At 38.9% G+C, this 25795-nt stretch overlaps 1 protein-coding gene across 2 annotated transcripts in view; it reads right to left on the bottom strand.

Annotated features, from left to right (window-relative positions):
• BRINP3 (BMP/retinoic acid inducible neural specific 3) overlaps positions 1-25795 on the bottom strand; it is a 214049-nt gene that overhangs the window by 23896 nt on the left and 164358 nt on the right. For both annotated transcript variants that reach the window (XM_005440093.3, XM_027806587.2), the window contains one exon: positions 16045-16267. In XM_005440093.3, the coding sequence (XP_005440150.1) occupies positions 16045-16267 (223 nt within the window). The remainder of the gene's footprint in view (positions 1-16044; positions 16268-25795) is intronic.

Raw genomic sequence — 25795 nt, 5'->3', positions numbered from 1 at the left:
GGGAGCTTGCAGACCTAAGAGTGCAAAGAAGTAAATAGTCAGAACTGCTGGCTTTTTTCCTGGAGCTGATAGCATTGATGTGATGTTGGATTTGAATTGTGATCAAGCAACTGAGTTCAGATCTAAAAAAAAGGAGTATGTAAGAAGGTCAGGAAGAGAGCAAACTGCTGTAACTAGTCACCACTTTTTATCTGATAGTTGAAAGCTCCAGTTTTCTACTTAATCATCAAGGCAATACATCAGATCAGAACAAGGAAATGTTGTGAAATAGAGCCTTTTCTTCCAAAACGTGGAAAGTGCTGTGACTCAGAGGGATTAATTTGTGATGTACCTTCCTAAAACAAAGCTTCTCAGAGTGAAAGAGCAGAATTCACAAAGCAAGACAGTTTTATAAAATTCCTGAGGGTAGGTTTAAGAAGCCATTTATTTGTGGGGTTTTTTTAAGATACAAAGTCTTATGCATTTTAACTTGTGTGCACAAGACATTTCTGCTTCACTGTTTTGAAGGAAAGTTGTACAGTTCTTTTGGAGAGAGTTCTGCAAATGTTCTTCTTAATTTTATTCATTAAATTTCTGTAAATGTGTGAATATGATTTTCTGTGTGCAGAGTTGTATATTTTATGTCAATGATTAGGGTTTATGATCTGCAAATATTGCAAGGTATTTCTCATTATGTTTACTATCAAGGCTAGACTTTTAAATTAGGAATTACATTAGAATTATGTGAATTTCACACACACAGTATATGGGTTCCATTTCTCTATCACCTTCACACAAAGTGTGGAAAGGATATAGTGAATGCTCTTGCAAACTTCAAAGACAAAATAGATTAAAAGAGGTTTTTTGTAAAATATATTTGCAAGTTTGGGTGAGATGTCTGATCCCATAAACTGAGACTTGCAATGTCATCAATTTCACAACTGCATGGCACCGTTCATCTGAATTTGTCTATAGACCTCTATAACCAGATGACTGTCTGCTATTCAGCAAAAAGAAGAAACAGGCTCTGGAATCATTATATGCCAAGATTCACAGGTGCCTCCTGCAGAAAACTTCTTTATAAAGCTTCAGTCCTCTGTGTCAGGACACTAATCTCTATTCAGTACAGGGACATTTTGCCTTTCGTAGACAGAGGGTCTATTTTTGTCTTTGAAGTTAATCCAACACCAAGTTAGAGCAACATTTAGAAGCACAGATGCAGATATTTTGTATAGACTTCCTTTTAAATATTCATGGGTGGAAACCTGTTTCTCTATTATCATTCAAAGCCAAGGATTCTGGCTTTCATGAACTTTTGCTCGCCTCTTAATCCACAAGTAAAATGTTTCCTCTCCAATGCAATTGACATTATATCCAAATGTGGATATACATAGATAAGTAGTCTGCATATGCAGCAGATGGTCAGCAGAAGAAATAAAAAATCACTTAATGTTGAACAACCTCATACCAGTGGCAAGACTCATTAAACTGTGGACTGGACACAGCAAGACAGAAATGCTGCTCAAGTGTTTTGCAATGTATTGAGGGCTAAATTGATGAAACAGAAAGTCTGCATGCTGTCTTGGGATTTGCTACATTGGTCTCTACTCAGAGCTTATTTAAGTGAAGTTTTGTAGAGGAACATTAGGGACAACACAGTCAGCAGCTTAGCTATCCATTTCACAGTACCTTGCTCACATCTTGGATGTATTTGCCAGCTATCTCATTTATATTTATACTGTATCTTAGCCATCACTCCAGGAATTATCTAAACCAGTAGTGCTTTCTGCAGATAATACACTGATGAAGCAATCTACACAGATGGTAAGCTTTCAGCTTACATTAAAAAAATCATCAGTTATTGTTCCCATTTTTTTCCAAAATTAAGGTAACTTTGTTCAAAAATATGTGGAATAATATATGCACAGTTTCAAGGGCATGATGCCTTTGGGTTATTATGAGGTCAGTTATGACTTTTTTAGGTTTCTTCTTAATTATCAACCAGAACTTTCTTAAATTTGGAAGACTAAAAAAATAAGAACTCAAAAATTTTAAGATACCGATCCTGATTTCAGATTCTATCGGAAATGTTGCTCTTTAAAATAAGGAAGAAGAGTCTTAGCAAATATAACGAACACAAACTAAATAATGTTGCAAGAGATTTCTAATTCTTGCTTTTTAGAAGGGTAGACATTTTGAAAAGTGAATTTATTTCAAAATTTCTTAATACAAAGGCTTATACATTATTTTAAATTGATGCAACAAATCCTGACATTTGCTGCACTTTATGTAATGAGGAGATGTTTGAATGCATATTGAAGTTTTTCCTGGCATATTTATTTATTTATCATACTATTTATCTCAGAATCTCAATCACCAAAGAGCCAGATAACCAAAGGAAAATAAAAAATTCAAAACTTTCTTTGTTTTTTCTTTTTAACTAAAACCTGGGGAAAATAAATTTTGTGGTAGATATGACAGCAGCTGCGCAATGGGGAAAAAAGCTTGACTCTGTCGAGATTGTGTGTATTATCATCGGTTCTTGAGTTTTGAACAAATAGAACTATTTATTATTGAAAAGTAAGCAAAGAAAAAGTGATTCTGGGTAGAATTCAAATAATGGTTTAGTCTGGTTCAGTTTGGGTCATCTTCTTACTGTAATAGCTCAACAATTGAGAGCAGTCAGTCATTAAAGATGATAAAATAAAACTACGTTAGAAAATCAGCAAGTGTCACTTTCTGTCTGGAGTGCCAAAAATTTTTATTACTTCTGCTTCTTGAAATACATAAATCCTTTATTTTATACTTACCGTCTGTGGTTCTATATGTGGGTTTCTAGAAAACTGGTAATTCTATGACTGGGATAATTTCCTGACAAATTAATTGGAATTAATGCCTTCTGCAGCTGTGCTGAATCATCTGCTACTTGAGGGATTTTTTTAATGATCTGTGGTCATCAGTTTTAAACTATACTAGTGATTGTATCCCTTTAATATGCCTTAGAGTCCAAAAAAACATGCCCCAGATGAGTAAACAGATTACATGTTCTGAATTAGCACTTGCTCTCCAGCTGCGTGGGATAGGTAGAGCACGTGGGATCCCCGGATGTGATTTCTATGTTATTTCCTCTTATGAATTCTGAAACTTGCCTGTTGAAATAAAAACCTTCCTGCCATTTTTTTCAGAGAGGTGCAGGTTGAAGCCATAGGATGCAGATGTCTTAGACATTTGACTTTGGCATTTCTTATGCAGTCGTAAGATATGGAGACAACTGACTCCAGAACACTGGTTGAACTGTGAATTTGGAGGAAGGAAACCTGACAGAAAGGCAATCTTGTTTTCATTTTGCATGTTGCTTTAAGGCCCTGGTCTCCTTCACTTCATGAAATAAAGCTTCATGCGCATCCTCTCAGCCTGAAGCATTTCTGTTTCCTGCCTTAAAAAAAAGACTTTAAAATTGATTTTTTTAAAGTATGTTCCTGATAACACAGTGCTTTGTATTCATTCTCTGTTATATTTATTGCGCTTCTCCAAAAGGACAGAAATATCTGGGGGAAAAAATGCACAACTATAGGTCTATGCATTTTGTACAATAACATTTTATGGAAAATCTCACTAATAAAGAATCATTGCTTTTTTTCTTTCCAGAACCACATAAAACATACGACCTAAGTTTATACGTCATTAAGATAGTGAGTTCCTCATAGATTATAAACATCCATGGCAGTTAACAATTGCACTGAAAATTAATATTTCTAATGGGCAACTTCTGTCACTCGTATTTTCTGCTCTCGTTTGGTAAGTAGTCTGAATGAAAATGACCTTCTTCCAGGGACAAGCAACTTGGTCAACCTGAACAAGGATAGCAGAACCCTCTCTTGAAACGTTTCTAACCCTAATGTTTCCCAGAGTAAAAGATGATAATCTGCTGCTTATTAAATACTTGGAATATCTTTTGAGATACAAAAAATATCTAAGCTGTATATCGTCATACTGGACAGAAGGTTGTACCTCACCAGATATTGCTACATAGCAGACATAAGCTGAACTGAAAACTCTGGAGCTGGTTTGTGTTAGCTGGGGTCTTCGAGCGCAGCTCTTGAGCTACATTAAGTTTGCAAGAAATCTGTCAGGAATGTAAATGTTTGACAACACAAAATATGAGGTGAATACCTCAACAATAAAGCTTTTCCCTAGGTGACATCTGTCCACACAGCACATGTCACCACCACAACTGGCGACCTTGCCGACGCTTTCAGCCGAGAAGCCAATGAATAAAACGCGATGGAATTTATTATTTGTCACGAACTTGCTTTCACACCTCCAGCGATGATCCCTCCCAGTGAAAGCTGAGACATGTTGGCAAGAGAGTGCGAGCCTGGGCCTGCTACCACCCCAACTCTGGCAGCACGTCAGGGGGCTGGATGCTTCTGAGCTGCCTGACGGGCACCTCTCTGGAGTACCAAATCCATCAGCAATGGGGGAAGGCACGAAGGGAGACAGACAAGGGGAGGGGACAAAGGCAGCTTCTAGCTCATGTCATATCGCTGCTGTCAGCAGAGATGTTCAGTTTGCTGCTTGGTATTCTTGGGGGTAAATGAACTGTGCATTGTCATTGCCAATCCATGCACAGCTACGTGCATAGAATACCAGTATTGAATTCATAATTTGAAATTTTTGATTTTTCAGAGGTTTGGGGGTTTTTTATGTTTCCAAAAATCAAGTACTGTTGTATGTACTTTTTTCCTACTGTTTCTGTGCATACTCTACCCTTGACAGTATCCATAGCAATTACGCACAAACTGAATTCTTATCTAGCAGTTCAATTTCAGAAAAATTAAATGTGCCCCTACCCTTTACCTTTCTATATGCACATTATTATTTCTATTCATTTATTTTGCTGATATCAAGAGCACATAAGAAAATATAGCAAACATATCACACCAAAAATTAATGTATTTTTGTTTTATAAAAGACATAATAGACTGTAAATATGAAATAATGACCATCCAATGACCTGGAAGCTGCTGTATTAGAGTTATGTCTGTCTTTGTGTTGCAAATGAAAGGACTACATAGTATGAAACAGCCATATCAAACTTTGCATAAGTCTTTTCATGATCATATATGTGCATATCCGGGAGACCTATTCCCAGAACTATGTCATTTGGAAGCACTTAGGACACAATGGAATTGCAGCATTCTGCCTGTTGAAAGCAAAGGATATATTTCTTTATAAAAGGAACAAAAGAGTAGACATGAGATAATAGGAACAATTCAGGTGCAGGTTTACAGTGCTTTTCAAAGCATTTCTAAAAATCAAAAGCTTAAAAATCCACTATCTGCAGGACTGAAACTATCCAATCTTCAAATTTATCTGAAGGCAAAGCTATTCTATGTCTTTAACTAAGATGACCCGAGGCACAGCCCTGAAGGTTAAAGTGTGGTGTTTGATGTCCCCTTGGAGAGCTAGTATATCACCTTCCCAGTGAGCTAACAAGTAAATTGCATATGCACTAGAACAGGTGAGAAATATAACATACTTGCTTGTATGTGTCCATTTCTGTGTCAATGCTTAACTTATAGTCCTTTGACTTGTTAAATTGCAAAGTTTTTGATTCAGAGCCTGAAAACCTTGTTTTCAGAGTGCTGACAGAAATGACCCGACAAGCAGAGACCTCTTTGTCAAAGTGAGGCATCAGAGTGATGAAGGGGTTTGCCTGAAATATGGGTATGCATGGCAGTATCCCCCCCCACACACACAATCCAACCTTCATCTTCCCTTTCGCTCTGCAATCATGCCAAAGCTTTCTTGTGCTTTACATCAATACCACCTTCTCACAGAGGAGACACATTTTCACTATAAACAGTGCAGACCTGAAAAGCATTTCTGTTACAGCAACGCATCCCAGCCTGAGCCGAGGCTGGGGCCCTGCCGCGGCACGTGCTGTACAAACACAGAGCGAGAGACAGCCCGTGTATCGCTCTAAAAGAAGCAAAACAGAAGCGAGCGAGGAAGATGTGATATGTCAGCCTATTGTCACTGCTATTGTCACTGTTCTCTGGTGGTGTCCTGGCTTCAGCTGGGATAGAGTTAATTTTCTTGCCAGCTGGTGCAGTGCTGTGTTTTGGATTTAGGATGAGAACAACCCTGGTAACCCACTGATGCTTTAGTTGTTGCCAACTAGTGCTTACCCCAAGTCAAGGACGTTTCAGTTCCCCGTGCTCTGCCAGTGAGCAGGCACACAAGCACCTGGGACGGAGCAGAGCTGGGACAGCTGACCTGAACTAGCCGAAGGGATATTCCATACTATACAACACCATTCTCAGTATATAAACTGGGGGGAGTCGGCCAGAGGCCACCAGTTGCTGTGTGTTGGTCAGCAGGTGGGGAGCAATTGTATTCTGCATCACTTGTTTTTCTTAACATTGTATTACTCTCTCTCTCTCTTTATTATCTCAAGTTACATTACAATTATTATTAGTAATAGTAGTAGCATATTTTATTTTATTTTATTTTAATTATTAAACTATTCTTATCTCAGCCTATGGGTTTTACTTTTCTTCCTGATTCTTCTCCCCATCCCACCAGGGAAGGGAGGGAAGCAGGGGGCAGCGAGCGAGCGGCTGCGTGGTACGTAGTTGCTGGCTGAGGTTAAACCACAACCAGTGGGCACAGACTGAGGGACTCTGGGGACTCCACAGAGGAAGTCTTATGCTGGAGACTGACTATCAAAGATCACTCTTATTTTTCTCCTACCTTACTTAATAATTCATAGATGGTCCTTATGGTACATTTTACATGCTTTTATCAGATAAAGCAATGTTTAAATATGCTCTTATTAGGCAGGTGAAATCTGGAAGATACTGCCACTTTCTTGACCTGGGGACAGCCTGAAGCCCAGGATGCTCCAAGATCCAGTATCTCACTCTGGTGTCCTTGCCTGACCTCTGGTTGCAATTGTGTGCATTACCATGATGTTTAGAGGTGTGTGTGGGTGCTATCTAGAAAGGATCATGGCCATCGTGTCACATGTCCTGCCTACAAAGACAGATGGTCATCAGGCTAGGAGCAAACAGAAGCTGCCAAGCCCAGAAATGTGTGCCAGGATCTATCCACATGTCAAGTAATTATTTTAAAGTGTAGGCTTGCAAGCCTTGTGACTCACCACAGTGTTGGCTCTGATGTTTCTACAAGTGATTCATGTGGATAGGTGATTAAGATACCTTTAAATTTGGCCTGAGGGAAGGTCCTTTACAGCATTTTTTTCACAGTAAAAACCAAAAGGCCAAAACCAAGCCCCTCAGTATTGTAGATCTGTGCTGGGCATTAAATGTGCTGAATACTGCATCTTTATAGCCGAAATTCTGCAGCAGCTTTTTCTTAATTTGTGCTTTTATTTTTTGATACGACGTCTATAAAATAAAATGCTATTTCAAGCCACTTGTCTTCAAATTATCAGGCTCCAGTACTGATAGCATCAATTGCATTACAAATTTTTCCTGGGAATAACAAGGAAGTCTGGACACTTGGTTTGGAAACAACAAGGAGGTTTGGGAGGTAAAAGGGGCCAGGGAAATTTGTAGTGGAATGAGTGTTAACACGTCTGAAACAAATGGATACTCTAGATAATGTTTCATGAGGGAGAAGCAGAAACTGAGCCCAGTTTTCCACTTCTCAGAACCAGACTGTTTAGAGGAAATTGGTCTTCCAAAGTAATATGGGACTTCTGTTCCTATCACCCTGGTACTCTTAGAAGAGAGCCCGCGAGAAAGAGATCGACACTGAAGTAGTAACTCTTGAGTGAAATTATTTCCTTGACTCATTTGCTGTTTCACTTCTGAACACTGTCTCCTTTGAAGTGTTGTCTAAATATTCACCAATAGTATGTAATATATGGTCAATACATGGAATAAAGTCAAATCTCTCATGTCACTGTTTTGCCCTTTTAAAGTACAGACCATTCGCCACTGCAGCAGTACTTACAGAGCGGGTAGGGATTCATAAGTCATACTTCGGTACTGCAAGTCTCAGAACAAGGTGTAATACAACACCCTGCAATATTAAATTAATATCATATCATATCATATCATCCTATATTGATATAGCTCCTTTCATGTCAGATGATTCTTTCTAAGATTATTTTCTTTCTTTAAGAGTTTGCATACACGACAAAATGCAAAATATGATTGCTAAAGCACTACTATTAGGGTACAGTTGCACTGGTAAGTAGTCCACACTTCAAAAGGACAAAACATTGGCATGAGAAATGTGGATTTCATTCCACATATTGCACATATGGTTTTTCTAGAGCATGGAAGCTCTGGCCTTGGGGATAGCCTGGCATACTCCTGCTCTATGACCTTAATATAGCCTGTCTGCTAGTTTCACAGTGCTTTATAATATCGTGAAATTACTTCATTCTAATATTGCTATGCATCAAAAAATCAAAAGTGGAGCTGTGGGGAGGCTGGAAAATTTTTCCTGTAGAGCATGTGATCAAGAACAGCCTCTATGACTATGTAATAAAGTGCTGCAACATTACAAAACCAAACCTCCTTGAAAGAAAATGTATTACAAGGACAGATGCTAAAAAGCAGCGTAGCCCCATGTACATACAGCTATTAAAATATGTGTGAAAACACATATGCACAAGAGTTTATCTTAGCTTGTCATTGTTATCAAACCTATTGTTTGCAGGCCTCTATGTCATATTTCTATGTCTGTCACGTTAGTTTTAAATAACTCTAATCCCCAATCCAATTAAAGGTATCACCTCAAAGCGGATCATTTTATTTCCTTCGAGAAAAGATGCAGCCTTATTATTCAGCTTAGTAAAGCAACCACTGCTAAACTGACCTTCATTTTATCTCACACACTTTCATCTTATCACCTTCCTTTTCTACGGCATACAACTTTCAGATGTGCACCTGGTGTGTTAGATCTAATCAAAGTTTCCACCTGAGAGGTGTCCCTTACATTGAAACCTGCAAATCCCATTTTTAACTCCCACATGCAATATCTTAACTGAAGCAGATCAAAAAATTTCTGGTATTTTTTATAATGCAAAATTATGTGCAATCTAAGTACATTTTTCTTTGTTCTTTCTTGGAACGACTTTTGTTTAGAAACATCTTTATGATACATTGTACTCTATTAAGAGGAGACAATGTTCTAAAACCAGGCAGAATATTGCTTGTTTAGCACCTCTGGTTCAGAGGCATCATACACATTAGACCCAGTCCATTCAGCTGAGCTTTAGCTGTCTTAAATTGTCTTTCCGTACCACGATTTTCATCTAGACTCGCTGTTCACCTTCATTCTAGCAGTCTGCTAAGTGATGTGTAATTAGATTTTTTCCCCCCTTACATCCAATGCCACAAATGCGCTTTGAAAATAAAAATCTCTGCGTGATGCATGGGGAAACTTCTATGTATTGAACTTTGTGGCTTCCTTGGTGGAAGATTTTATTCCTTAGTAATTTTGTGCCCAGGAATCAATTACAGCAAAGCAATCTAAAGTAGCTAATAAGCAACTTTGGGATGCAAGGAATTAATCCTGTGTAACATCCTGAGGGCGTGGGATCAATCTACACTATCTTTTTTCTTTCTTTTTTTTTTTTTTATTTTTGTGTGTGTGTGTGTGTATTTCATTCTGAAGCATTATGAAGTGAACAGCTTTCAAGCCCTCAGTATTCTGATGGACTGTGTTACAGATACTATAATAAAGTCAGATATCTTAAATCTTTCTTCTGCATATGGACTGCAGAGAAGACTAAGATACAAGTCCATTCTCCAAAATGTTTTTACAGTATTCAAGCCCTGTTGTGCTCCTAGGACATGTGAATTTTTTGCTCTGTAAAATTCAAAAAGAAGAGAAAAATGAGAAAATGCAAAGTCATAGCTCTTCCTCCTTTTATAGAAGCCCGTGGTACATTCAGTGGGAAATTCCAGGATAAATTCTGATTTTGAAAACCAGAATTCTTTCTGCAACAATTTTGTTTGATGCAGCCATTCACTGTCTCTGGCGATGAACTCTTTTGAAGGCTACACTAGCTTCAGAGTATGTTTCTTAAAGAAAATCCTTTATGAAGGATATGCTTCAAACATAGGGCTGCTGAGAATGGCTTTCCTTTCACAAATAAGGGTTTGTATACCTTACTTAAAAATATGGTTTTATAGATATGAAGTAGTTTTGTCTAAATTTGCTTTCAGCGTGTGCTACCAGAATAAGATCCTTTAAAAAATTGGCTAGAATATTGGTATAACCAACATCCTCACTGTAAGTTATATGGTAATATTAAGCAACCAGTATCTTCAAAAATTCAAATACTGACATTATATTCAAGATTACATGCTTTTGTGTGTAAATGTTGTACCTTGGTCTTTTAAAATGAAAATGCTTATTTACTTGAGTTGCTCAAAATCTTCGGTTGGAGTTTGTTGCAGCAGATTATCATTTTTTTATTATGCCAAGGAAGATGTAATTTTTTCCACTGGCTTATTGTTTATTTACACCACATTTCTGCTGATAATATCTTTGTTTGTATCTTTATTAAATAACAAATTGTGCTGGTTAAATTTGGGTTCAAGTGATGCTTTTTCATTATGAAGTGATTTAAACAGCATGCAAATAAGTTTTGTACATACAGCAATATACTGTACTGAGTGCATTCACTCAAATGGATAATGTTAGCCAAGAACCAAATTGAATGACGCAGAAAAGAATGAAATCAAGTGCCAAACTGGCACTTCTGAAGGAAGAAATGAAAGCTTTTCCCTGTTTTCAATGTCTTTCAGTAGTGTTTGGATATTAAATCCAATCACAGCAAATCATTCCATTCTAACTGAAAAATATTTGGGAAAGTGAAGCTTCTCCTCCACCAGCATAGTTTGTATTCCTTTTATGCTCTTAGGCATACGTATTCCAGTTTTCTCTTTTTGCTTCCATAATTTGGGTGGATGTTAAGGGCCAGTTTACCCTCAGAACTGGTTCAAGTCAGGTATTTTACTGACAGCAATCCATGGGTAGGATCAGGTCTTCTGTTCCTGTGATTTTCAGCTTTTCAGCATACAGTCATTACATTTAAAAAGAAATCTTACTGTTATGTTAACCAAAACAGAAACCGAACCAGCTTTCCCTGCCCATAACACAGTGGCAAATACATAACCACAACTTTGCTTGCTGCTTTACCTCTTTCTATTGCAATATGTGAGCTACGGTGTCCTATATGGACATTCCTTGTAAGTAAAATTGATTTTTCTTTATTTCCTCCACTTATTTTGTTTGTGAAAAATTAGAATAATCAATCCGAAGGTGATATTAACATGAATATATATATATATATAATATGAATATACATCTATACACACACACACACACAGAGATATAACATGAATAACACACATACAGATCTATTTTAGTGCAGGTATGACTCGCAAGGCTCAGCCTAAGCTGTAAGGAAGCCTGCCTTTTGCTGCCTGTAACAGGGCATCACTTTCTCACCTCATTCCAGAAAGATTCTGCTGAAATGGAGAGCTGGGACTAACTTAATTACTATGTCCTTTTCTCAGTGTAGATACACTAGACCCCAGATACCATATGCAAACTGCTTCCAAAAATTAACAATTGTTCCTAGCATGATGAGCTTAGAGCAGACATAGGGGTTTAAACCTCATCTTGATCCCTACAAGGCAAAATGTATTGTGCTTCTAGCACTGTTTCAACAACCTCTTATATACATTTTACAACACCTACTGATTCCTGCAAAGCAAAATGTATTGTGCCACTAGTGGCGTTTCAACAACCTCCTGTATAAAAACTGCAGCAAGAGCTGGCCATCTAGTGGAATAACAATTGCCAAGCAAACACAATGCATGAGCATGTGGTACTGCAGGATTTTAGGGCTGATGTGTCAATGCAGTAAGAACACATTAGTAATAATCACTTGAGCCTTTTGAAGCAGCAGAGCTTCAGATTCATGGAGGCAGTAGCTCACCTGGTAGCATAAATCCACGGGATATCACGGGGTTTTTTTCAGAGTGTATTTTTTATAATTTTGTTTTTCTCTTTATCTCTTGAACTGGAATGTTTCATCATTCCATCCCTATATAGAACATGGGAATAGAATATAATATCTACATGGGAAATCCTGTGCTCCTTGTTGGTTTTGAATTTTTGGTTGGTATTTTTCTTTGAACTCAGACAACCAGTAAATACTTCACTGGCTACAGAAAGTGTATTGATTAATTCAGGTGAAGCAGTACTGTAACAGTTTATAATGGAAATCTACGGACTTTTGATGTATCTTGGCATGATTTGTCTTTCAGGAAAAGGAACAATGTTCTTTTTCATGTTAATGAAAGAAAGCTTAAAATCTGGGAAGAACATCTGGAACTTGAAAAGATTTTCAATGGACAGAATAGAATAAAAATAGTAATCCTGTTCTCATCCCCAGTGTATACAAAAGTGCTGCAGTAAATAAGACATTGTTCTGATTGCTAGTGCAGACTGAAAGAAAACTATTTATACATTATTCTAGATGAAGAGCATAAACTGTTTTAGAACGGAGACATGGAATGTAGTTTCTTTAACTTGCAAGTTAATTGACTCTTTTCTACTATGAACAATGATGTTAGAGGATTTAATGTTATTTTGGTTCAAGGGTTAGAAAATTAAAATATAAATGTAATCTAGTCCTATGATTAAGTGGCTTGGTTCTTCAGGAAATACGGAAAAAGTTGTAAGCAATTCTGTGTAACTGATTAATTGAGTCCCCTTTAAAAAAAGTCAAGCACGAATTTGTTTCATGTTCAGTAACAAAATTCTGAGGCCAGTGAAAAGAGACAGGTATTTCCAGTAATTAATTATAAACTTGACCATATGTAGGAGCTCTTTCAAGTGTAATGAAAGAATTTCTGGCAGAGTACGTAGATAAATCCCTATAAAACTCAGTCTCACAGAAAGTTTTTATAAATTATATTAAACTTTTAAGACATAAATCCCAGTTTCATGGAAGAGGAAACCAGCTCCCACTTTCAACATATTCCTTTAAAAATCCTTTGTATATAACTTCTACTGACTTGTGAAATACATACTAAAATTAAACATTAGCACAGTTACTTTGCTTTTACTCACTGTCAGCATCGTGACCTTTATTAAAAACTGAAGCATTGGATCTTTATCCTGTATCTGAAAAGACAAGTGCCCATACAATACAATTTAAAATAGTATTTATATCTCCAGTAACTCAGTCTAATTTCTCTTTCCATAACAAAATTAACACTTAACTATAAATAGCAGAGCCCAAACACTAATCTGAGGGAGCTGTGTGAAAAGCCTTTGGAAAAGATTACACTTTGTTCTAATCCCCCCTTCTTGTTTCTTTGGAGCCTAGAATATCATTGGCACATGAAGCTGCCATTTCTATCTTCACTTAAACACAAGAATTTTCATACTTGGTTTCAGTTCTGTTATTCCACTCACTTTCTGCTGCGCTACCTGTTCAATAATTCTGTCTGAGTAATAATTCATGTTTCTCCACTGCATTACTCAGGTGTTCATTCTCCATTGCATTACCTGCTCTTCATGTGTGTACTTACCTGTTAGCAGTTCTATATTGAAAAATTCAGTACCTTGTTTGCATTAGGTATACCGTCATCATGAGAAGTACCTGAAGACTATTCTAGCAATACCTGTGGGGTTTTTTCTCCTCACTATCTGCCTTTTCACCACTGATATTCTTTTATCCATTCATGTATCTTGGTCTATCAGATTTTTTTTAAACCAGGTTTGGAAATTAAACCAGTTTCTTTTGACCTTTTCCCTTCACTTCTCAGTTTAAAGCTCTTCTTATCAGCCATAAAAGCCTTGATGTCAGAAGGCAATTTTCCCAGATAGACAGATGGAATCCAGCCTCCAAAAATGCTCTCTTTTAGCAAATGCATCCCACTGGCTAAGTATTCCCAAACCTGCCTTTAGCACAGATCTTTGAGTCATCTATTGATCATCATTATGTCATCATATGTCAAATCTCCCTCTGTACTGTCTAGAAAAAAATTTATGGCAGTCACTAAAATAGGACATAATTGTCTTAAAAGTGAGGATATTCCTAAATTAGGGATACATTGCTAAACCAAACTGTTAGGAAAGCTCAGCACAATTCCCTGTAAAACAGGCAAACTCATTGCTAGTACAATTTATTCTCACAGAAACACAGAGGTATAGAATACCAGGTTGGAAGGGACCAAAAGGATCATCTGATGCAACCTTTCTTGGCAAAAGCATGGTTTGGACAAGACGGACAGACAAATCTTAAAAGTGTCGTGTTGGGGAATCCACCATTTCCCTGGGGAGATTATACCAATGGCTCATTGTTACTGTGAAAAATTTTCCCCTTGTATCCAGTTGGAATGTCCCCAGGAGTAACTTGCACCCATTACTCTTCATCTTTTCCATGTGACTCCTTATTAAAAGGGAATCTCGGTCTTCTCTGTAGCCACCCTTTAAGTAGAACATGGTGATACGGTCTGCCCTAATCCTTCTTTTCTCAAGGCTGAACAAACCCAGGTCTCAGCCTCTCCTCATACAGCAGGCTTCCCAGTCCCTTGATGATCGTTGTGGCCCTTCTCTGGACCCTCTCCAGCCTTTCCACATCTATTCTGCATAGTGCCACATCTTTTAATTAACAAACAAACCATGAACTCACAAGTTCTGCATACCTTTGTATAACAAGAAAGGTGTATTTTGATCAATCGTTTCAACTGATCTTTGTTTTTTGTACCTCAGCTCATCTGTACTCTATCATTACCGTTACTGATGGCAGCCAAAGATTGCCCCAAAACCCTATGGGAGTTATTTTGGACAACCTGATTATTTTATATTTTGGTAGGGGAAAAAAAGGAAGTGAGGTTAGATTCTTTATTTTATTTTTAAAAGCTCTGGGTTCCTGCTGAAGTCTTTCGTGTTGAATCATGCCTTTGGCAGAACGTTCATTCAGGTCATGCCCAAGAAACACAAGACATGATGCTGAAGCACTGCAGTGACTATATAACATTTCTTAGTGGAATGTTTTCTAATTATGAAATTACCCCAGAAGTGAAGAAAACTTTTTTTTTGCTTCAACTAGCAGATCACAAAGCAAAGCAAACTGTAGAAAAAGGGGGGCATGGGAGCCATAACAGCTGTCTCCTTCTGCAAGAAAAAGGGGGAGGATTAGCTAAGTGCCACCAAAAGGCAAAAAGCAAGTGATGGAGCCTTAGCCTGCAATAGCAGAGCTGAATGCAGGGGAGAGGAAAGTACCCTGGAACACTGAACCTAAACTAGGTTTCTCTCAAATCAACGAAGATATGTGTAGCTACAGGAGTCACTGTACCAGGCTCATGACGCTGGCAGTCAGAAGAATAACATCCTTAAAAGCTCATTCATTTCAGGTTTACTCTAGTGTTATTCCACTAATTTCAATAAAGCCATTTTCGACCAGCAATCAACTATAACCACTTTATGTTAATATAGATTTGACTAGCTAGCTTTCACGATCTGTTTCTAGGAAGGACTAAAACACTCCTATTTTCTCTCCTTAGGCATCCTTTCAAACGTAATTCATATCTGACAAATGAGACAAGAAATCGATAGTATGTAGCATATACTGTATAATGACCTGGAAAGTTCTTAAAATAGCTGTGCTTGCTTCAGAATAGGTATTCAGTATTCAGTATACAATTATTTGGCACTGTTACACTTGGCCGAGTTCCACTGAAAATACGGTTCTGTAAAAACAGAGGCAGACCAAATGGGATGGATTTGTACGCTCATGTTATTTTTAAGCTGCCTCACATAATACACGGTCATATAGAAATCAGGTTTTATTTTGACCTTTCCCATCATATTTAGGAAAACATGAGTGGAGCAACATCGAAAGCTGGGATTGTTCAGCTCCAACAGATACAAAGATCACACGCTGTGCATGTGCCATGTGCTGCACCCATTCCAGCATCCATGCTCCTAAGGAGATTTTAGTGTCAAGACAGCAGTTTGAGTTTCTCAGGTTTTCATGGGCTTTCTTACCTCTGCCTTGGCATGCGGATGAGGGGCTGTTTATGGCATCTCTTACTAAGTCCAAAGAGCTTGTGAACAGTTTTCTGTGCCTTGAGGAAGAGTTGCTTCATGCTGTTTTCTAGCTGCTCATAGCGACGCTGAAAATTAGAATCCATTGTCCACAAATGCATTACAGTAGATGTGTTCAGGAAATAATTCATGGGCAGCCTTTTCATAAATAATTTGAATTCATCTGAAAAAAAAAATAATCATCGTCTTTAATTATGTAGTTATGGCTATTGTTGCAGCAAAAAACTTTTAATTCTTTTCTTGAACTTTTAGTATTTTTGAACTTGAATTTCTGCAATTTTAGAATTGAACACTTTAACTCTTTCAAAGTAGAAAGGTAATTGCATTTGTAGTGGTAATATTAGAATAGAACCAGCAAAAGTAAATATTTATGTATTTTTTTTACATTGATGTTGCAACAAATGCAAGCATTGTCAGCATTTTTTAACGGATAATATGAAGATTAAATAAGAATCAGGGTTTCTTATTTTCAAATCTCAGATCTGAAAGTAATCATGCATTTAAAGATCAATGTATATTGAATCATTTGGAGAAGATAGAAAACTGTCTTAAAAGGAGTATATTCCAAACTTTAGGCAAAGCAAGTAAATGCCATTTTACAGGTCAGCTCCCTTTCAGACTTGTTATTTCACCTGAGACAAGCCATGAAGGATCAGACTTTCAAAAGTATTTAGAATTGAAATGGAGCCTTTCAAAGCATTTTATGGTAATTTGACACTTCAAAAATGTCCTCATAACTTCTTTTTGACTCGTATCTCCACCTCTAAAGCGGTAAAAAGGGGTTCTCAAATCACAGGACCACTGTTACTGTGGACATTCTGTGTTTTCTGCTTGTTCTGGTAGCTCCATCCCCACAATATGTAGACTGAATCTTATTAACAGAACTGTATTAATCAGTGAATCTATTTGCATAAGTAGGATAATTTACATGTTGATTAATAAGTTTTGAACCTAAATAAACTTCCATTTAAAAGGGCTCTAATTACTGGGGAAAAAAATGAGAAAATGAGCAGCACACTTGAATGCAAGTTTATCCCTTTTCTTTGTTGTTTCCGTAGATCAGTACATTTGCCTGCCTGCCTTCCTGCCTGCTGCTGTCCTCCCATCCTTCACAACCCATTTTTATTTTTTTTCCAGCTTGTTCCTGCAGTGAAGTCACTTATCCCACAGTTTAGATTTCACCCTGCCAGATGCTCCTTTTGGGTAGTCTGCACTTCAGCAGACTCTGTGAATGTAATGATCCAACTGACTGAAGCAGCCTCTCTAAAAACTAGAGTTTATCATAATATTTAACATTGCTATGATTTTAGGTTGCTTGTGGGAGAGAGCTGATTGGGGAAAATGTCTGTTCGCATGAAAGAATACTTGATTACCATCATTGTTCGTAAGCCTTTTGATTTTAGCTTTGGCTTTAGTTTAGCTTTTTTAATAATGTTTTTACACATAGAAGGCCAAAATATTTTATTTTTATTGGTGGAGAAGAAAGATCTTTTCTAAACGAGCTGGAGTGACCCTCGTCCACATCCTGAGGGGCACAGGGCCATGATGAAATAGGACAGCCCTATTGTGGCATAGTATTTTCTGTGATGGATGAAGATTCATCAGGGAAAAAAAAGCATTGAAAGGCCTTCTGGAAAGTAAAAAATTAAAGGTAAGGGGCAAAGATGATGACTTTATATCTAATAAAGTTGTTTTAATAATTCATCTGAGAGCTCTTCATGTTATTCATTTTCTCCTCATGCCTCCCTCTGGGTATTAGTTGTCCATTATTCTCCCCTTGAGGACAACACCGCTGCCCCTCTGGTGGACCTGCGTACAAATTAGGGGACTGAGGAAAGGAATTGTTTCTTTATTTTATCAAGTATTCTGAATCTCTAATCTTTTGATTTTTCCCTTTCCTAATTTTGTGTAAGAAGTGGGCTCTTACCCTCTGTCCAAAAAGAATAAGTATCTGTTCCTGGGTTTGTAGCTTAATAATTGGAATTAATAGGAGTATTTAATAAATTCTACATTATCAGATGAGCGTCTCTGTGAGTCTTACTGTAGTTTTGGGAAAACCAGTTCCCCGTTTTCCCCTTCTCGAGTGACAATTTTGCCTTTGTCTCCTCATACTACACTTCCCAGTCCTCGCTTCCATTCAAGGCTTGCACAGATGCTGTGGGAGAGGGTCATGTCTGACTTGTGCAAAGTGTAAAGGAAGGGAAGCACAGTCCCATTGCTTGGGAAAGCCTTCCAAGACTAAAGAGTGCATTTTGAAATTTAACAAACTGGTATTAAAAAAAAAAAAAAAAAGAAAGGAATTAATAGGAAGTAAGGTTAACTGAACAGCTACAAAGTGTGTCCTTTGGCAAAGCGCAGATCTGCAGATTGTATAAATCGGCCAAACTCTACTGACTTCAGAGGAGTGTACTGATATACCTAGGGAGGATCAGATCCAAAAGCCACATTCCTGACTACCTGTTTTAATCACTAACTTCTTATTTTCCTTCTGTTCCTCTGAGACACTGGTATATCTACTTAAACTCCATTTCAGGAAGCCAAAAATAAACCCAAATCCCTGAGGACAGAATAGACTCAGAAGATGCCTTTTCAGTTTTCATATTGCTGTAATAACTCATTTAAGAAACATTGTCAATTTGCTGTCCTTTGCACAATGGCAATAAGCTCTACAGCTAACAACTAATCGGATGCAGTGTTTAGAAGTGATAAGGATCCTTAACTTGTAATGCAAAAGCATTTTCAATAAGAAAATGCTTCTTTTTCTCCCTGTAATAAACATCGCCTTTGACTATCCCTGCGCCCTGTATGATCATGCTAATGAGCACCATAATGCAGGTAAAAGAGAGAGAGAGATAAAAAGAGCATGGTTACATAGTGCCTTCTGCAAAAAAGAGTGGAAAAGATAATGTGCTCATATCTTAAACAGACACATTTCATGATCTGTGAAACTACAACATGAACTCCTAACACTGAGAGATGATTAAACTATTACACTCTAATCAACACATTGCACCAGCCATTCCTGAGGATTAACAGCCAGTATTACAGTGCTGGGGGCCATAGAAATTGATACTTTGAAAACACTATACTTGATACCACATATGATATGATTTCAGCACTTTCTCATATATTTTCACATGGGTTCCACATGCAATACTATTTCTTCATATTCTTAACTAATTGCAATTAACAGAGGAATATTTAAAACTATATGCAGTGGTTGATCAAACAAGTTTAACTTTCATTTGATGGCTGGTCATGTCTGTTTTTCACTTCCCCCTTTCTGCAAAGTAAATCTTTGTATTAACGGTGTCTAGAAATTGAAATGGCATACTATATTGCAGCAGCAAAGAATAAATGGAAAATATCACAATGGGAGCAAATATTATTGCTGAAATCAGATGAACTTCAGACATATTTAGGCTGTAAGAAATACCTGGAGCTACTTAGCTTCTAACTTGGATTCTCAGTGCTATTCAGTGTCAGAGCAGGGCTCAGTGTTGAATACAACGATTAACATTCTGCATACAGAGCTAGCAAAGGCCAGAAAAATACAAATCAAAGGATTTGACAATGCTCTACTACAAGGAAAAAAGGTGCCTGTTCTGCATTGGAAAAGAATAGGACCCCTGATTTCTCTTCTATGAACATTTTGCATAACCCTGATATTTTGTATTACAAGACCTGTGCAAGACTATCACCTACACGACCATGCACATTTCTGTTTTCATTTCAGTTGAGGATGAGTGGGGTTTTTTAACTTTTCCAGGCTATCAAAATGTTTTGTGTTAGCTTGTTTCCTAACCCTTTTGGAGGATCTTTGGAAGCATCTTGGAAGTCAACATATTTATACCAGCCTGGGAACTCAGAACCCTGGGTTAATAATTGTACCCCAGGCTGACGTCTGACTGTGCAGTGCAATGCTAGCAATATTAAAATGCCATATACTATCACTGCTCTTTCTTCTCTTACTTTCTTTACATTAAACAAAGTAAGTCCATGACTGAGCTTTTGAACTGTCATTCTTTTTTTCTTCTTTTTTTTTTTTTTTTTAATTATATAGCCACTGTTTCCCCGAACAGATACTATTTCTAGTCTACAGGTGTTGGAATCAGAGGGGTTTCCTCCTCACAGCCCAAGACACACCCTGTGTAAAGGCAGAGAACAATCTCAGCTTCTGCAGTCAGGATAACATGAGCAGTAGTATAAAATAGCTTCTTTAAGTCACAGCTTGTGTCTGAGGACGTCTCAGTAATGTACTGTATGGAAGATCAAAATTCCTGAGTCCCTTAATAAGTAGGAACATTCAAATTTGACATGGATTTCTAAGAAAGAAAAAAAAAATACACATAGATCTTTTTTTTTTCTTTTTTTTTTTTTTCTGTTGGCTCTGTATTATGGCTGAAATGAATGACAGCATAATTGTGCAAGTGAAGAAATTAAGGGAGGAGGCAATCTAAATGCAGTTTGGAAGAACGTAAAGCAAAACACAATTTGAAAATATCCTGCATTTGATGATGTGTCAAGAAAGACATTGTTTCACAGCAAGGTAGACTGAAAGAAATTTCATCCATCTTTTCTCAGTCTCTAGAAAAGACCTTCTGGGATACGATCAAGTTTTATTCTGTCATTTAATTTCATGTCATATTCTGATGAGCTCTTCTACCTAAAATGAAACAGTTTAATCTTATGGCATCAAAACATTTAGTATTGGAGATTAAAACATAATGTTTCAGTAAATGTAGAAAGCTGTCTAACTGTGGATTAGATAGTCTAACCTAAACTTAATTTTAATATATTTACCAATATTCTAATATGGAAAAAGCAATGATATTATCTCAGCAAAAGCAACCTGACAATAACTGAAAAAGTATTTTTTTATGGCCACTTTAAGAATCTTTTATTGAGTGAAACATACCATTGAAAATAGGCTTATATATATGCCATGTACTTTCTAAAGTAAGTAAGAATTTGGACTGTAGCAGTTTTTCCATGTAATGAATAGTAAAAGGATGTCTGCAGAAGAAACCCCCTTTTTAACATCTTATTATCATGTCAAAAATCTACCATGAGGCAGCAATTGAAATGGGCTTTGTCATTTCTCTAAATGATGATTTAATGAAACAGTTTTCTCCCTTATTTATCTAAGAGTAACAATAAAAATACTTTGACAAACTTTGGAGTAAATAAAATGGTGTATGTTCATTAGTTTAATTGCCAGTGTTTGTGACACTTCAGCGTCGTCTGTAAAATCTATGCATCTGCCATTTGTGCGTACATCTTCTTCTATCAAGCTCCTTTAACTTGCTCCGAAGGTATTAAAATTCTGCCATCACAGTCTAGAAGTGTGCAATACCTCACATAAAAACTGGTCTGCTTTGGCTCCAACAATGTTACAGTGAGCTTAAGGAAAATTGACAAAAATTGGCCAGTCTTTAACAAGGGTGGGATAATGTATGTCGGAATGAAACTTGTGCAGTCTGACATGCTAGTTCAAACGAGAGTGTTTCATCCAATTTCAGAATTAGCTGAAGTGATTCCACGTTGTACATTGCATTTAATCTTTTCTCATATTTATAATGAAAACTACTTGCAAATGACTGGTGCTTTTTATAGACCACTACTACTTTGAGATGCCATCTCCCTTCTTAAAATGTAATTATATGATCAGATGTTAATTCAGGTTTGATGTGACCTTGGGTGGTCTCTAGTTCAACCTCTTGCTCTAAGTAGGTCTTCTCTGACATCAGATCAGGTTGTTCAGGGTTTGGTCCAGTGTGGTCTTGGAAACTTCTGTGGATGGAGACAGCGCAACCTTTCTGGGTAACCAGGAATCAGCTGGCCTCATGGAGAAAAGGTTTCTCCCTATTTCCATTCTGAACCTCTCTTGTTCTGGTTTATGGCTGCTGTCTCTCACCATACAGAGCCTGTATGCTTGATTTCCTCCCTGCAGACAAAGGGGCTGCTTTGAGTCCCCCTGAAGCCCCCATGCCCAAGGCTGACCAAGCCTTCCTCCTGTGGCTTCTCCTTCCAGGGTGGGTGTTCATGCCTCAACTGCTCTGGGGACATCGCCGACTGTGCTTCAATTTGCCAGCGCCTTTCCTGTACTGTGAAGCCCCAAACTGAGTGCAGTATCTGAATGTGGTCTAACAAGTACTGAGGCTAATCCCCTTCTTCATCTCCTGGTCATGCTCCTGGTCATACCACCCAGGATGCTCTTGCCCTTGGTGCTGTCAGGCCACTACATCCTCCCCTCCGCCTGTTGCCAAAGGCCCTAGGAACTTTCCTGCAGAGCTGCTCCTGACTAGGTAGGTCTGAGGCAGGGCTTTGCATTTGTCCTTGTAGAACTTCATCAGGTTCCTGTTGCCACATTCCAGAAGCCTGTCCAGGTCCCCCTGGATGGCATCCCTGTTCTTAAGCATATCATCTAGTTCTGTTCCTGTCCCCCAGCCTCAAACTCTTATCATCTGCAAGGTTGATGAGAGTGTACTTCATTTCCTCCTCCAGGTCAGAAGGCAAACAGAGCAAGTCCTGGAACAGATCCTTGCTGTATTCCACTTGCCACTGGTCTTCAGGTAGGATATGTGACCCGCTAACCCTACCCTCTGTCTCCCACAATATTCTGGTATCCAAGTTAAGATACAGTGGTCTGGATGGAAGGACAAATAGATGGGTAAAAATCCAGTTGCATGACCAGGTTCCATGTCCAGTGTCTTGTTAAAACTGAGGTAAACAACATCCATCCATAAATCAGCATTTTATCATAGATAGAATGAGGTGGGTCAGACATGATTTACCCAGTCACCATCTTCTCCCTCACATCCCTTGTGCTAGTTTAACCTTGGCTGGCTGCCCGCTGCTACCCAGCTGCTCTCTCACTCTCCCTTGTCAACAGGACAGGGTGATAAAATAAGATGAAAAAGCTCATGGGTTGAGATAAGGACAAGGAGATGACTTACCAGTTACTGACATGGGCAAAACTGACTCAACTTTGGGAAGATTAATTTATTGCCAATTAAAAACAGAGTAGGATAGTAAGGAGTGAACTAAAAAAAAAAAAAAAAGACAAGCCTAAGAATACCTTCCCTCCAGCCCATCCTTCTTCCAAATCTCAACTTCACTCCTTACATTCCCAACTCTTCTACATACAAACAGTGCAGGGGAATGGAGAATGGGGATTGCAGCCAGTTCATAAAACTTCATCTCTGGCATTCCTTCCTTCTCGTGCTGTTCCTCTGTTCTGGTGTAGGATCCCTTCCTCAGGATACAGCCCTTCACAAACTGCTCCAGTTTGGGTCCCTTCCACAGTCCTTCACGAACACACTGCTGCTGCATGGGGTCCTCTCCACAGGCTGCAGCTTCCCTCAGTGCCTCTCCACCTGCTGCAGAGTGGGGTCCCCCATGGGCTGCAGATGGATATCTGTTCCACTGTGGTCCTTCATGGGCTGCAGGGGGACAACCTTTTTCACCACGGTCTTCTCCACAGGCTGAAGGTGAATCTCTGGTCTGGGACCTGGAGAATCTCCTCCCTTCTTCACCAGTCTTGGTGTCTGCAGGGCTGTTTCTCTCACATTTTCTCCCTCCTCTCTCTCTCAGCTGCTTTGTAGTGGTTTTTACCCTTTCTTAAATATGCTGTCACAGAGGCACCACCAGTGCTGCTGATGGGCTCAGCTTTGGGCAGTGGTCAGTCTGCTCTGGAGCCACTGGCACTGGCTCTGTCTGACACTGGGGCAGCACCTGGTGTCTTCTCAAAACAGGCCACCCCTGCAGCCCCACAACTACCAAAACCTCACCACATAAACCCAACACATCTCCAGAAATGTGGCCCAAGAGGACTCCATCTATTTTCCCAGGGACCAAAGTGAAGCTGATAAATCAGTAGTTCCCTGGATCATCCTTTAAGACTTTTTTGATGATTAGCATATTTGCCTTTCTCCAGACATCAGGAAAGTTCCCCAGCCTCCATGATCTCTCAAAACTAACAGTGAGGGAGGCCTTACATGGATATTATCCAGCTCTCTCAAAACCCATAGATACGTCTGTTGAATCCCATGGACTATCAAGAGTCAAGTTCTCTCAAATAACCCTTGATTCCACCATTACTCACTGCTGGTAGCTCCTTTTCCCCTTGAATCCCCTTACTAAGCTCAAGGACCTGGCATATTTGTTGATGAAGACTGAGGGCAAAGAAGGCATTTTGTGAAGACCAGGTCTACATTCTTCTGTTTTTCTTACCCATTACTTTCCAGATCCTGAACACCAACACACAAGGTTGCCATTGGTTATCCCACCCTCAGATAGCACTTCCTCATTAGGGAATAGCCAGCCCAGCTCTGTGCCACTCCTGTTGATTCATCCAGTATCTGTATCAAAGTGTTATTCCTGACACCTTCCAAAACTTCCTTGACTACTTATGTCCCACAGTGTTGGTTTTTCAGCAGATGTCAGGGAGGTTATAATTACCCACAAGAAGCAGAGTCTGTGATCCAGGTGTATCCTTGAGACGCTTAAGGAAGGCTTCATGCACTTCTTCACGTTGACTGGGTAGTCTATAAAACACTCCCACCACAATGTCCCCCCTGCTAGCCTCTCCTCTGACCCTGACCTACAAGCTTTCATCGCTGTGGTCCAGCCAGTAACATAGCTCCACACGTCCGAGCTACACCTTAACACATAGGGCAACTACCACCCTCATCGTCCCCGCCTGCCTTTCCTGATGAACATGTCTCTACACCCCACAGTATCACAGTCAGGCAAGATGTCCCACCTGTCTCTGCTGTCCTAACAGTGCTGTGCCTCTCTGAACACGCGTAGAGTACTGATTCGTTCTGCTCATTTCACAGGCTGAGTGTGTTTGGGTAGGCGTACTTGAAGGGCATTTCCATCTGCCCTGTTTAATCGTTACTCTTGTTACTGTCACCCTGAACTATTGTATTCCTAAGAAAGGTTCTCCCTTTACTTGGTAGAACCAAGAAGACACCACATGGGCCTGAGCCATGTAGTCACTCCTGATACACTCCAGCTCTCCTCTGGCAGTACTGATCATGCTCGTATGGATGAGCAGCAAGGGATAATAGTCTAAGATGAGCCAAATGAGCCTCAGCAGTCTCTTCTCAACTTCCCAGCTCAAAAGTCCCCAGAAAATCTCCCCAGAGAGCAGGTCAAGTTGGCAGAGGGGGATCTGCATCTTCAAATGCCATTAACCATTGCTTTTCAGTACATGCATGTGGGTCAGGCTTGGCTGGTTCTGATGGCTCCCCAGGACACTGAACCTACTCTGCAGTCACAGATCTGCAGCAGAAGTCACAAGGCTCCTGTTCCCCTGTCCTGACAGTCTGCACTTGCCACTTGATGGAGTACAGACTCTGGCCACCCATCACGTGCAGCTGAGGGTTCAGATGCTTGGCTCCTCTAGGTCTCTGTGAAGATCCTACCTGGTTTTTCCATCTTTCCCAGTGCTTTGCAGAGGGAATACTATTCCCTCTCCAAGGAGTGATCCATGAGATGAAGTTCAAAAGGCAAGTGCCTGTAATAATGCCTTTCCAGGTTCCTGCCTCTCAGAGGAAAAACTAAAACTACTTAAGGTTTTTGAAGCGTTACATTAAATGAGAAATTTCAGCTGCAGTTTTAATTCAGTTGGGGTGTGGTGTTTGTTTTTTTTTTTTTATGTTTCTTTTTTTTGTTTGTTTTG

Source organism: Falco cherrug, chromosome 12 (genome assembly GCF_023634085.1).
Source record: "Falco cherrug isolate bFalChe1 chromosome 12, bFalChe1.pri, whole genome shotgun sequence".
NCBI classification, from domain to species: Eukaryota; Metazoa; Chordata; class Aves; order Falconiformes; family Falconidae; genus Falco; species Falco cherrug.
Note: the sequence above shows the minus strand (reverse complement) of the source record. Positions and strands in the feature narration are given on the sequence as shown.